Genomic DNA, 13,905 nt, shown 5'->3' with positions numbered 1-13,905 from the left:
TGACAAAGTACGTACCCCGGCCCGCGGTGCATTTTACATAAAAGGTCGACAAGTTCGTTGTGCTTACAACTCTGGATGGGGGCGGAGTAATATATATAAGGCTGAGTTTTTCTGCTAGTAATAAATTTGAGAAGCACATTGTAGATTGCCGTTCTTTTAATTCTTTAATTCTTGGATACTGTATTACTTTGCTATGAGGCGAACTACTGTTTCAACGTTTTTGGCTTTGGCGGTTGGTGGTCTGGCTTGGCCAACCTCGCTGCTGGAGACCAATTCCATTCCTGCTTTAGCGAAGAGAGATGTGCCAATGTGCGGTCCTTCAACAGGTGTCTCTTGCGGTATGAATGTTTGCTGTAGCGGATCTGGCTACTGTGGAGTAAGCAGAACATTCTAAACTCTTCCTCGGCGATCCACCGCCGAATTTTCCACCCATTTCCTCAAATCCTACTTACTAACTTACGGTTAGACTACCTCAGCGCACTGCAACTCGTGCCAATCAGGCTATGGAAGCTGCGCCGTTCCCACGCCTAAGAAGTGCGGCAAGACCTCTGGAACCGCAAATGGACGAACCGTTGGCTACTACCGCGGAGCATCCGGCACAGGGCGAACCTGCCATGTAGTACAGCCCAGCAATATCGATACGTCGAAATTCACGCATCTCAACTATGCTTTCGCAGTCTTTGATTCTGGATTCAATGTTGTCCCTCAGGATTCCGCGGACGTGGCTTTATACACCAAATTTACTGCGTTGAAGAGTTCTAAGCTTGAGACTTGGATCGCTATTGGTGGTGGGGGAAGTACTACTCCTTGGTATGTTTAACTTCTTTCAAATGATTGAGAATATGAGTTAATGCAGAGACAAATAGGAGTTCCATGGTTGCCACTTCCGCCAACCGCGCCAAGTTCATCACTTCTCTCAAGGCTTTCCTCGTAAAATACGGCTTTCAAGGTGTTGACCTAGACTGGGAAGTCCCCCTTAATACAGCAGACAAGGTAGGCTATACTAGTCTTGCAAAAGAACTCCGAGCTTCCTTTGGCACTACCTATAAGATTAGTATGGCCTTCCCTGTCGACTACGGAGACATGTTCTACGTCGATGCTAAGGGAATGGAGCCCTACCTCGACTGGATAGGCTACATGTCCTACGATATCAAGAATCCAGATGGGACCGTAGCCGGCCATACCGATATTGTGAAGGTTGAGGATAAGGCGTTGCCGTTCTGGTTCAGTGGAATTCCGCCTGCTAAACTTAACTTGGGACTTGCTAGTTATGGACATGGGTATACACTTGCTAGTATGTGTCCTTCTCTACACAGGGTTTAAGGAAACTAACTAATAATTCTAGGCACGAACTGTCGAGTCGCAAACTGCGCAGCAACCGGCGTCTCAGCGCCAGGTACCTGCATCCCAGATCCTACTGGAGTGATGTCCCTCTTCGATATCAAAGACATCATTGCAGCCAAGTCATTGAATCCAGCTCTAGTTTCTGCGGGCATGTACAAGTACATTGCGTTCAATAATGGTCAGTGGATTGGGTATGATGATGCAGAAACGGTGGCGTTGAAGAAGGGGTGGGCTAATGACTTCTGCTTTGGTGGAACTATGCAGTGGGCAATCGATTTGGGTAGCTTTTAATAGATGTGAAACAATAGAGTGTAAGTATTTTGGAGAGGTACTTCTTAAATTTTAAAAGAAGAAACCCTCGTTTAGAGTGTTCTACTTTAGCCTAGTAATCTCTAGCCTTAATCTTAGTAAACTTAAAGTTTAGACTATAGAATCTCTTTAATATAGCTTTTACAGTTTACAACTATCTATATTAGATAGGAAGTTCTGATAATAATAATTTGAAAAACCAAGTACTTTATAAAGACACTCAAGCTATTAATCATTCTCTATAATCCACTTTTGAGAGCCCCTAAGTCCCTATTTACAATGGATCATACATGTTCCCATGGACCCACTCATCGAGCGCTTCGTCATCCATCTGTCTCAGATGCGTTGCGCGATCTACCCTGTCTTGCTGTGCAGCATCTACCCTGTCCTGCTGTGCAGCACGTATGACGCTTCGAGCGACACGCACGTTGACATCCCGGATGCGGCTCAGCGCTGGCCAAAGCAAGCCCATGGCTACTTCCTCGGACATGAGCATCTCTGGCAACGCTGTCCCGGAAGCATAGATCATGTTATTTGTGACGCAGGTTGCTCTAGAGACGATGGTGCCGAGGCCAATGCCGGGAAATACATACCTGTTTTGGTCTTGGATTAGCATATGGCATGACCGGTACCGAAAAAAGAGGGTGTGCAATTTTCCTACGCTGGGTGGTAATCGCCACCTTTAAAATGTATATGGTTGAATGAGATCCGGACGCAAATAGTACGCGGCTATCGGTCGCGGCGATGGTCTCGCTGAATGTGCATTCGGAGTGTGTTAGTGGATTTGACAGTGGAAATATGATTGGGAGTTTGTTCCATTTAGCTATTTTCTTTAGAATAGGTCGATTAAAAGCCCCGCGGACACCGCTTAGTCCGAGGAGGATAGTTGAGATATGATATAACGTATATAGTTCGCACATACATAATGTATTATGTTCTATTAATACTAATCAGTATGTATACTTTACATCAGTTGAGTAGCAGTATTAATTTGCGAGCTATCAAGCATTCAACCAAGACATATTTAATAGCAGCCACTTCTGTTTAATCAGTACAGAGAACTTTTAACAGTTTCAAACCTTGTTATACGCCTCCAGCATATCTCGTATACCAGGGGGTCGCTCGCTTAATATCTACGCCTCCGCCCTGATCAGCCATTATCCGGTGAGATCCAAGATACCAATCAGGAACCCTGAACCAACATGTCAATTGCATATCACTCTTTCCAACGACAACGTTGGTTTGTTGCTCGATGTTGATTGATATTCAGGAGCCCTTCTTTCCGAAACATTTACCACTCTGTCTTCCGTCTTTACAGCCTAAAAAATTTCACATTCAGACTCAGCAGTCTCGAAAATGCCTAACATACTGGCGGCAGTCGCCATGGGCGCTATATCGGTGTATGGCGCTCTTTATGCAATTATGATATACACTCAAGATTCGAGAGAGCCCCCTTTAGTCACGTCATCCATGCCATTTATTGGATCTATGATTTCACTTGCGAGAAAGAAGACAAAGTATTATGTTGAACTTAAGTATGAATCAATTTCTCATTCATTTTCGATCAGACAGTCATTGACAACCCCTTAGAACCAAATACAACCACCCAATCTACACAATCCGTCTCCCTGGTACTCGACTCTACGTCGTCAACTCCCTTCCCCTCATATCCGCCGTCCAACGCCAAATCAAAACCCTCGCCTTCCCACCTCTCGAAGCCAAACTCGCTTCCAGTGTCTGCGGCTCCAGTAAGACTGCAAATGATATTTTGATGACAAATGTCAACGGCGACGAGGGTCATTGGGGTTACTCTGTTACTTTTTACAAGATGATTCATACGCCGCTAGCTCCCGGTCCCGAGTTAGACGCTATGAATCGTGTCATGGCACAGAGAGTGACAGCTGCTATTGATGCTTTAGAAGCGCCTAAAGTCACTCCGCTGTTTGAGTTTGTTAGACAGGAAATTACGCTCGCGACGACGGATTCGGTTTATGGGCCAAAGAACCCCTTCAAAGATCCGGCTATCAGCGAGGCATTCTGGTAAGCCCCCCTTCACCACCATCCCCCAAGTATTACTAACTCCCCAGGAAATTCCAACCCGGAATCATCACCCTCATAATCGGCATCCTCCCCTCCCTCCTCGCAAAAGAAAGCATCGAAGCTCGCGAATTCATGACCAAAGCCTTCATCAAGTACTTCTCAGAAGGCTCCCACAACTCCGGCGCTGCCCTCATCAAAGCCCGTTTCGAGCACAGCATCGACCACAAAATCCCCCTCGAAGACATCGCACGCTACGAAGTCGGCGGCGCCATCGGCCTCCTCACGAACACCTCGCCCACCTCATTCTGGATGATCTATCATCTCTACTCCTCCCCCCTCGCCCTCAGCGACTGCCGGGATGAACTCGCTAAAATCGTCGTCGACGAGGTTGTCACCGATGAAGCGGGACAGCAGACAAAGTTCCGCACACTCGATATGACGCAAGTCAAAACCTCATGTCCAATTCTATTATCAACATTACAGGAAGTCCTCCGCCTCCACACCATCGGCATCTCCACCCGCTTGGTGATGCAAGACCACATGCTCGACGGCAAATACCTCCTCAAAAAAGGCAACACAGTCATGATTCCCGGGCCCGTCCAACACTCGTCGACCGCGCACTGGGGATCCGACGTCGCCGCCTTCAACCACCGCCGTTTCCTCCCCGACCACAAAACCCATAATCCAGCTGCGTTCCGCGGATTCGGGGGCGGGAGTACACTCTGTCCTGGGAGGCATTTTGCGAGTACGGAGATCCTGGCGTTCACGGCGTTGTTGGTGCTGAGGTTTGAGGTTGAGCCGACGCTGGGGAGGTGGGTGAGGCCGACGACGGAGGGGGCGGCGATGTGGGAGACGACGCCGGTGCCGGATTGGGATGTCGATGTGAGGATTAGTGCGAGGGAAGGGGGGGAGGGGAGGTGGAGGGTGCTGGTGTCGGATTCGGAGAGGGGGATGGCGTTGGCGGCGGAGGATTTGTAGGATGGTGGAGTTTCATTCTATATGATATTCACAGAAACACCGAGATCCTAACATTATTACCCGTTCTTATAACCATCCACTTGATTTAAGCAAGCAACTCACTGCGTCCAGTTCTTGTTAAAAGTATAAAGTTCCTCCTCGAGGAAGTTTTCACCCATTCTCCTGGCTTTCACGCGGCGGACTGCAAGCCAGGTGAGAAAGTTGTTTTCGATTCTCTCATTGTCAGCCTCTTTTAACTTGTCGTCAGCCCACTCCCCAGCTTGACGCTTCTTGTCCGAAGAAATCGCACCTACTGAACAAGGCGCCTCTTCTCTCGCTGTAACTCACTTAAAAACTTGACGGCATCCGCAAGTGATAAAACGAACCACGTCTTTACTGGTACCGCAGACGTCGGTCTTGGCTAAAGGTAAGCATAAGCCACTCGCACTCAGGGTCTCAAAGTCGATGGGAGTACTGAGGTGGGACTCGACCCCAGTCAGGGCGAGCAAGACGGTTTGATTCCGCAACTCTTTTTCAAAATTGATATGCCGTAGCGAGCTGATATCGGGGTCCCCAATTGGGGCCCACATATTGATCCATTATAGTGACAACGGCACGATACGTTGGTTTTAAAGTATAATTGTGAGGCTCTCGGCAAAGGTTTCCGTGATCTGGAGTCAAGCCGTGGGATTTTCATGCCCCCTAAAAGCGAAGACGCATCATCGCAAAGCTTTTTATGCGCCTCAATAATTCCCTGAATTGTTGCCGGTCCGGCGGGCAAGACGCGTATAACTGAAATATGTTAGCTTACGATTTGCTTATCGGCTTAGAGCCTGGGGCCGTATGAAAGCATGAAATCCTATCCGGTCGAAGAACAGAGTTTAAAACTAGGGATACTAGGAAACATTACGTACGGCTGCCGAAAAAGCTTCCGAATTCAATGTTTGGCAGGTTATCGTGATACTTGTAGCATTCGTTGAAGAGAGGAGTTCCATTAAGCTTAGATGAAGGCATCCAATAAAATGATGTGACCTTATTACATAGCTCATAAAGCATTCTAGATTCGAAATAGACATGTGCACTCTGGATCGAGATGTAGAAGGTCTCTTTGAACCAGGAGCACTTCATCTGTCGACGGTAATCGTTCATTATAGAAACAAAATACGTATCTATGAGATCCTCCCTAAACGCAGCCCTTAATGCAGGTGACAGCGGCTCTTCAGTAAGAATACGAGTCCGCCGCGCCTCTTACTAAAGACGGCAATCAGATCCCGGCGCTGGGGAAGTGACTCCTGAGCGCGCAGCAAGAAACTTTCGATTTTCGATTTTGTCTTTTCCTAGCAGAATCCTGTAGATGGTATATTTACCGTAGCTAAAGTAACCTTGCTTAGAAGCTAAGATGATCGAAGGTAAATGCTTCTAACCGGGCTCAAAGTCTGACGGCCATTGCTTAGGTTGCATCCGCCTGCGGGATCATCTCTACGGCTTGCCATGGTGAGAAGTGACGATTAATATTGCGTTCGAGTGGCTAGCCAACTGGCTGGGAGAAGGTAAACCGCAATCGATATTTCAAAATCTAGAAAATTGTAGACTAAGGGTTGTTTGGTAGCGGTTATTTTTGGGTCTAACGGGCGTCTGAGAGAAGTTTAGTTTCAACGATTCCTCAGGTTAGAATGTGGGTTTATTGCTCGGTTTTAATATTTATAGTAGTTAGACGTTAACTTTAGTTATTAAATAGAGAGGTTTATATACCTACACTCGCGGGGTATAGGTAGTCGAAGCGCGATATTTCTTTAATTAATTTAACGAAACGTCGTTATTTAGTAGGTTAATTTAGAATAACTTAATACCTTTCTTTAATAATTTAAAGTAAAGAATACTTCTTAAACTCTTTTTAAAGTTTACTTATCTAGTTTAAAGATTAGTAGGTAGATAACTAATACTTATTTTGTTCTCTATAAGCCGTTTTTATAGTCGAGTACTTAACTAAATAATAGAGTTATTAATTCGTCTTATCTAGCTTCTCTTACCTTATAAATTAGGTTTATCTCCGTTAGCTCTATTAAGCCAATCTATACTATAAAAGTATAACTTAGATAAGCCTCCTACCGCGAAGAGTCTAAGAATAGATATTTCTATCTAGAATAATAACTAACTACCTAGTAATCTTATAACCTTAAACCTTATACCTCGAAACACACAGCTACCTAGCTAATCTACAGTAAAACTTTCCTAAAGAAATACAAATCCTCGAGTGAAATAGCACTTGGCAGTATTCTACGGCGTATAAAAAGAAGGTTGCAAGCATTAATAAGTAGTAAGTAGTTAGTATGTTAGTAGTACGAATTGTTGTCTAGATAAACAAACGTTTAGTATAAAGATACTTACTACAAGAATATTTGTTATTATCTAGAAAGGAGTAAAAAAGAGTTTGAGGCATAAGTATACACTGGACTGTTAAAACTAGGGGTGGCAAATTAACTTAGAAAAGTCTGCGTAATTCGGAATATAGATTTAGGGGTTACTCATTTTTGATGTGTACTTTATAACTTAATTTCGCAGCTATGTTCCATATATCTCATCATCCAAAACTCTACAATCTACTTTCTTGCACCCATCCCAAATTTACCTTATATACCATCAAAATCACAAAACCACATCCCCCACCTCACTCCACCCCCCGAAATCTAAATAGGCTCATCCCTCGGCTCAATCATAACCTCATTAACAGCCACATACTCCGGCTGACTCAACGCATAAACAATACACCTAGCCACATCCTCCGGTTCCAAAACCTTCGCACCACTCGGCTCCCCATATTTCTTCAGCGCCTCCGCATCCGTACTCATGCCCAACAAATCCGTCGCCACATTGCCCGGCTGTACAGACGTGACCCGTAATCCTGACCCGGCAGTCTCAACTCTCAGCGCTTGCAGAGTCGCTTCGACGAAAAATTTAGACGCAGAGTAGACGCCGAGACCGGGGAAGACTTTGCGGCCGGCGTCGGAAGAAATGGCGATGATGTGTCCGGAACCTTGGGAGAGCATGGATGGGACGGTGGTGGAGAGGCAGTTTAGGAGACCTTTGCAATTTACGTCGACGGTGCGGTCCCAGTCTTCGTTTTGGACGTTGGCCATCATGGTGAAGTACATGACGCCGGCGCAGGAGACGAGGATGTCGATTGGACCGAGCTTTTCTCGGGCGGTTTGCATGAGTGATTCTACGTCCGCCCGTTTCGTGACGTCGGTACGATGCGTGATAACCTTACCGCTACGGGAAGAAAGCTTGCTTTTGATTTTATCCAGGGCGTCGGTTCTTCGGGCTGCAAGAGCTATATGAGCTCCTTCGCGGGCAAGTGCTTCTGCGACGGCGGCGCCTATTCCTGAGGATGCTCCTGTTATGACTGCGACCTTGCCAGATAACGGGCCATTTTTCTTCAGACGTGAAGATAGACTGCCGTTTTGGCCGTTTTGGGAGTGTTTAGGTGGCCGTGGAAGCCATCCCCGTGCGTACCAGTGACGAGAATATATTTCAAGCAATTTTGTGTCGATCTTTGACCTGTCCAGGCCTTTAAGCGCAGGTGCTGACTTCTTGTCATTGAGTACGATGATGCCGGTCATGAATTCTACTGTCGGCATACCACCTCGTAGAATGTCAACGGTAAAAGCACTCTCACCACCAGGCGCTGTACTCCGTTTTTCGTTCCAAAGTTGCACCCATGCGTCCCAAGCGATTCGCTTTGTTGGATAGCCGAGGCCAGCAAGAGTATCGAAGACCTCGTTCATATCAACTGGATTTGAATCACCAATATGATATACGAGCTGATCTTCCGTGTTGTTGGCAATGGTTAGTATGCCTTTGCTAACGAAATCAACCGGGGTCATCTCTGCGCGCCACCCCTCAACATCAGGAGCATAGCCAAGATGCAGGGCTTCCACAATGATCGCATTGAGAAGATCCCAAGCGTTCGAAGAGCCGAGACTACTGTGACCACTGATCGTGCCAAGTCGCGAGACTTTGACTGGTAATCCTCTGCGAGCGGCCTCAAAAACGAGTTGCTCAGCGACCCATTTTGTCTGTCCATACCCATCGGCAAGCTTTTCTGCCACGTCCTTGACGTTCAGGTTTGTATCCTCTGTCCAGCCTTCGTTCGATGGTGGTAGAACACCATTTGTCGAGACATATTGCAGAGTCGCGCCACCTTCACATGCTAAGCGAATTATTTCTCTGGTACCGATTACATTTGGCGCTTGAAGAGCAGCGTATGGGTATACAAGATTGACAGTTGCAGCAGCATGTATGATGACCTGAACGTTGTCCGCGAGCTCTGTGAATGCGGATTGTGACAGTCCGAAATTTGGCTTAGCAAGATTCCCAGGCACCACTTCTATGCGCTCCAGGATAGAATCTTTCCAAAGACCAAGGTCAAGCAAATTTCTTCTGATTCTTGCGATTGCAGCAGAGTCGTCATCACGTGACGGGTCATTGAAACGAACAAGACACAAAATAGTCGCTGAAGTGGTTTCCACAAGATCGGCCAATAGGAAAGCGCCCAAGAAGCCAGTGGTGCCGGTCAAAAGAATGGTCTCCGCTTCGTCGAGAGGGCAAAATTTGGTGTTGGACGGCTTAATGGCATCTGGGAGTATGGCATCGGCTTTCAGAACAGCAGGAAGATCTGCTTCCACAGCAGCGAAGTGTCCATCACGTGCCGATTGAAGAGCTTCAAGATGTCCTTCAAGCGTTGGATTACCGACAAGATTGGCTACTTTGATAGGAAGGTCGTAAGTTTTCGATAAACTAGAGGCAAGGCGCGCAAGTGTCAATGAGTGTCCACCAAGGTCGAAAAAAGTATGCTCCTCCGTTACTGCCGCGGCTGGAATCTTTAAAGCCGCAGCCCATTGCTGTTTGATTGCTTCGATGTTGTAAGTTGAATCGCCGCCTGCGGATGTGGGTGCACGCGATGTCGCAGCCTTGGGTGGTGGCAAACGCTTCAGGTCAGTCTTTCCCGACACCGCGTGAGTGGGTAATTCGTCCATCTCAACCCACAGAGCTGGGATCATATACTGGGCGAGACTAGATAATAGCGCCTTGCGACAAGCTGGAGCATATCCAGATTCGTCGATAGTGAGTGGTGTACGATCTCCTGGCTCATCCTTGTCACGAACGACATAGGCTACTAGTTGACGCTCAAGACCATCGCCGTGCGCAACAACAGCACATCTCTGAACTGCGAGGTGTTTAACAATCGCATTTTCAACTTTGCCCGGGACAACTGAGTATCCTCGGACCTTAATCATAGAACCCACACGACCAGTGATTTCCAAACAACCAGAGGGAAGCAACCTTGCGAGATCTCCGGTCTTATACATACGCGCTCCTGGGGTAGGATCAAATGGATCTGGAAGAAATGATTTGGCCGTGACTTCAGGGAGATTGAGATATCCTCGTGCCAACAGGTCTCCGCCGATATAAAGCTCACCACTGGAACCGGTCGGTAGTCTTTGTCCATCTTCACCGATGATGTAGGTATGTTCGGGATCCACTGGAGGACCAACAGGACAATATGGTACATCGTCGTCGACTATTTCACGAATATCTCCGCATGCAATCTCATGAGACTCGCTGGCACTGTAGCAATTGAGCAGACGCGTATTCGGCAAAGCCTTCATAGCGCGCCGGGCTAGATCGGTCGTAACAACCTCGCCATTGAACCATAGCGTTCGCAACTCAGGAAGAACTTCTCCAAGATTTGAGTGACGAGCCATAACCGCAGCGAGAAGAGTTGGGGTCATGAGAGTTTCGGTGATGTGTCGCTCGCGCAACACTTCGACAAGTGCAACAGGATCATAACTGGCTTCATCGGGTACAACGACGACAGTTGCTCCTCGTAGCAAAGGTCGTATGATTTCCCAGATGAAGTAGACATTACAAGCAACGCGATCCCCAGGCTGAAGATCACTCAAGCGAAATCTCAGATCATATGAGCGGACTGGTGCTCTATGAGGATTGAGAATACCCTTGGGCCGGCCAGTGGTACCAGAAGAATAACACACGAAAGCAAGACGGTCTAGATCATCGTCCGCAGGTACCTTCCTGAAGCTGTTCTGCCTCGTTTTCTGGATGATTGCTTCTGATTCGGGCTCATTCAATAGGACGACAGGAACGTCGGCTTTAATCTGACCCGCGTGGCCTCGATGTGTGAGGATGACAGCAGGTTTGGCGTCCTCAATAACATCAGCTAGAAGGGTAGGTGGGTATGCGAGCTCCAGAACCAAGAATGCACCTCCAGCTCGGAGGGCTGCCAAACATGCTATTACATAGTCGGCACTTCTACCCATTAAAACTCCAACAAGACTATCCCGACCAACTCCTTGAGCAATCAGCCGAGTAGCCACTTGGTTGACTCTGTTGTCCAGCTCCGCATATGTCCATACTTCCTGCTGAGGATTGTTTATTCTGTTTCCTTGCAGAGCAATGGCATCTGGAGTGGCCGCCGTCTGCTGGCGGATGAGTGCCGATAAATCCTTGTTGATGTCAAGAATAGGCATCTTGTATTCTTTTCGAATTGTACTAATATTCAAATTGTCGTCGACCCTCGATTTCAATCCAATGTCTGCTAAGTTCGAAGCCTCAGTTGGTAGATAGCACTCTGCTGACTCCTCCCCCCTTATCTGGTGTAACGCTGTATGTATTCCTTCCGTTCGATTTCAATTGATTGACCAGCGATTTATGTTCGAGCAACGAAACGAAATATCAACAAAAAAGAAATGTCTGGGTCGTGAACTACCGGTGCAGGTTCGAACTTGCATATAACGAGCCGCAATTGAACACCCCACGTCTAATTAAGTAATTCGAGCTGGTCGTCCTGGAGCCGTCCGCCACGGGCGTCTAGAAAAAGAAAATATAAACCGGTCAAGCGTGGAGTTTCCTATCCCATCTCTGTACAGGTATGGATCTGCTACCAAGTCAGTAACAGGACCATTGGCACACCAGGAACTGAACCGATAAGCAAAATTCCAACATACCATCAATCAAGGCCCTCTATGAAGCAATTCCCAAATCAATTGACCTTTTATGACGCAGATATCGCCCATCTTTGGAAGTTGCGAAATGTTGAGAGCTTCATCGGAACAACGATCTTCCGACACACTTCCAAGACGCTGTCGTCCGGTTGCAAAGTGGAGGCTGATAGCACGTCATGGCGCTAGACTTGATGGAGCATAGAGCAAATCTTGGACGAACGACTCAACGATGAGAACGTGGGCGAATGACCTTGTTGTTTGTTGACGCTTAGAGACGGTGTTGTTCGCTTGTGAAAAGGGGAGGTGGTTAGGAGAGCCATTTGTTGCACGAAAAGGTTGGCGCGAGGACGTGAAAGCGGGGCGCGTGATGACGAGGAGTAGGGTCATGTGACCGGGTAAATGAAGGCATTCTTTGCTACGCTCGAATTCGGGACGACTCCAATAATATACGTTCAGTAGGCGGTATTGTTCGACATACCAGAGCAGGCTTCATTAAGATTGAACGCCCATTCATCTCATGGCCTCAATCAGCAGTACCCAGCACTTCTGATGCAAGCGATGGGTATACTTGGAGTCTAGAACCGTGAAGCGTGAAAGTAAGGGGTTTCGGATTTAGGAAAAAATTGAAGTCGGTTCTTGACCATTGCTAACGATGTTGAACAGATCTTCATTGGTGCTGTAATTTCTTCACGAATACCTTGACTTTCCAACAGAATGATCAAGCTTTTTTGGTTACTGTTTAATCAACTTCCATTAATTTAAATTTCACGGTTTGACTATCTTCTTATATGTCAAGCCCTCCGAATCCGCAGCGGTCTCCTCTCAAACTTCGTCCACTCATCTATATACGAATTCAACCTCGCCCTTCCAACTCTTTTCGCGACAGCATGGAAAATACCGGTCCCATCCAACTCCGAGTTCTCCCTAAGCAAATCCATTATATCTAGTACCTCGCTCTTCCATTCTAAATCTCCAATAACCTCGAACCCTTTCAAGACCCTCACACAACTCTTGACAACCTCCAGGTCCCTCGCCTCCTCCTGCCTCACCTCCCGACGTAACCCATCCAGCTCCCTCCAAACCCACCCCACCCCCCTCATAATCCCCCTACAAACCCCTCTCACCTCATCCTCCCCCCCTTTTCCAACCTCAACATACCCCTCGAATTCCCCTCTGACCCCACCCTCATCAACCTCAGCCCACGGGTCAAACACCCTCCTCCCCCTCTCCCCCCTCCCCAAATAATCCACCGCATTCCCCTCCAAATGCCTCGCACACCTCCTCGCAACCTCCCCCTCCAAAACCCGTTCCCCCCTCTCCATGCCCACCGCCATACCCACCGTCGGCCCCCGTCTCCCCTTCGCCGGCCACACCGCATCCCCAAACATGCCCTCGCGATCCGTCATCCACAGCGCAACCACCAACTGCTCGGGTGGTCTTGGAATCGCATCTGGCGCCCACACCGTCCTGGGATCACTCTGATGCAATCTCAGTAACCAATCCGGCAACAGCGCTGGTGCCTTGAGCGCCTGTCCGGTGGAATCATAGATACGTATCGGCGTCTCGGCGGTCTCGAGCGGGATCACAGAAATATGCGTTACATTTATAGTGTGCGCCGGCCCTCTTGGGTCTGCGATCAGGGCTTCGAAGATGAAGGTTGTGAGTTCAACAGGGAGTTTCTCTGTTAGGATGTTGCTGATTGTTTTCATGGCCGCGACGTAGTTGGGTGTGTGGGGGGTGGTGAGGTGGGTTTGGAATTGCGATTTCGAGGCGTGGAGGTGGCCGGATTGCCAGAACTGGGGGTGTTAGAGGGGTGATGGGGAGGAAGAGGGGAGCGTACGGATTCGGCGAATTGAGTTGCTTCGACGAGGTCTGATTCCATGCAGTAGATTGTGATTTCGAGTTTTGAGTGCGACATTTTGCGCGTATGGAGGGACATGATTGTGAGTTTTGGTGGGTAAGAGTTCTTGAAATACTACTTCGCTACTTCTGGAAGAAAGAGGAACGAGAATGTTGCCAGTACGCAGGGCAATATCATGAAAGGCTACCAATGTTTTAAAAATCAAGTCAATGGGTTCTACTTATAAAAGATTTCACAAACACAATATCACTTGGCTAACACGCAGGTCGTATAACATCGCCAATAATCCGTCGCGGAAATTTTATGCTTATACTTTGACATACAGGAAGAGGCTTATCTTTTTCAAAGCTGACGGTGAGCTGAAAATATTAC

The 13,905-nt window shown here is 47.6% G+C and overlaps 5 protein-coding genes across 5 annotated transcripts; 2 read left to right on the top strand and 3 right to left on the bottom strand.

Annotated features, from left to right (window-relative positions):
* Positions 1 to 193: 193 nt before the first annotated feature.
* On the top strand, positions 194 to 1,635 carry GLAREA_02418 ((Trans)glycosidase; the record flags this gene model as incomplete). Its single annotated transcript, XM_008087504.1, has 4 exons — positions 194 to 376; positions 467 to 810; positions 867 to 1,294; positions 1,346 to 1,635. 4 exons carry the CDS (start codon positions 194 to 196, stop codon positions 1,633 to 1,635), a joined length of 1,245 nt encoding a protein of 414 aa, XP_008085695.1.
* Positions 1,636 to 1,927: 292 nt separating this feature from the next.
* Positions 1,928 to 2,269, bottom strand: GLAREA_02417 (NAD(P)-binding Rossmann-fold containing protein; the record flags this gene model as incomplete). The annotated part of the gene is made up of 1 exon (XM_008087503.1): positions 1,928 to 2,269. The coding sequence occupies one exon, from the start codon at positions 2,267 to 2,269 to the stop codon at positions 1,928 to 1,930; it is 342 nt and encodes a 113-aa protein (XP_008085694.1).
* Positions 2,270 to 3,009: 740 nt separating this feature from the next.
* Positions 3,010 to 4,671, top strand: GLAREA_02416 (Cytochrome P450; the record flags this gene model as incomplete). Its single annotated transcript, XM_008087502.1, has 3 exons — positions 3,010 to 3,188; positions 3,244 to 3,693; positions 3,741 to 4,671. The coding sequence occupies 3 exons, from the start codon at positions 3,010 to 3,012 to the stop codon at positions 4,669 to 4,671; spliced, it is 1,560 nt and encodes a 519-aa protein (XP_008085693.1).
* A 2,666-nt stretch (positions 4,672 to 7,337) lies between these two features.
* Positions 7,338 to 11,198, bottom strand: GLAREA_02415 (Acetyl-CoA synthetase-like protein; the record flags this gene model as incomplete). Its single annotated transcript, XM_008087501.1, has 1 exon — positions 7,338 to 11,198. The coding sequence occupies one exon, from the start codon at positions 11,196 to 11,198 to the stop codon at positions 7,338 to 7,340; it is 3,861 nt and encodes a 1,286-aa protein (XP_008085692.1).
* A 1,265-nt stretch (positions 11,199 to 12,463) lies between these two features.
* On the bottom strand, positions 12,464 to 13,590 carry GLAREA_02414 (uncharacterized protein; the record flags this gene model as incomplete). The annotated part of the gene is made up of 2 exons (XM_008087500.1): positions 12,464 to 13,468; positions 13,513 to 13,590. 2 exons carry the CDS (start codon positions 13,588 to 13,590, stop codon positions 12,464 to 12,466), a joined length of 1,083 nt encoding a protein of 360 aa, XP_008085691.1.
* Positions 13,591 to 13,905: the final 315 nt, after the last annotated feature.

This window comes from Glarea lozoyensis, assembly GCF_000409485.1.
Source record: "Glarea lozoyensis ATCC 20868 chromosome Unknown GLAREA6, whole genome shotgun sequence".
NCBI lineage: Eukaryota > Fungi > Ascomycota > Leotiomycetes > Helotiales > Helotiaceae > Glarea > Glarea lozoyensis.
The sequence above is the reverse complement of the archived record's forward strand: the minus strand, read 5'-3'. Positions and strand labels throughout refer to the sequence as shown.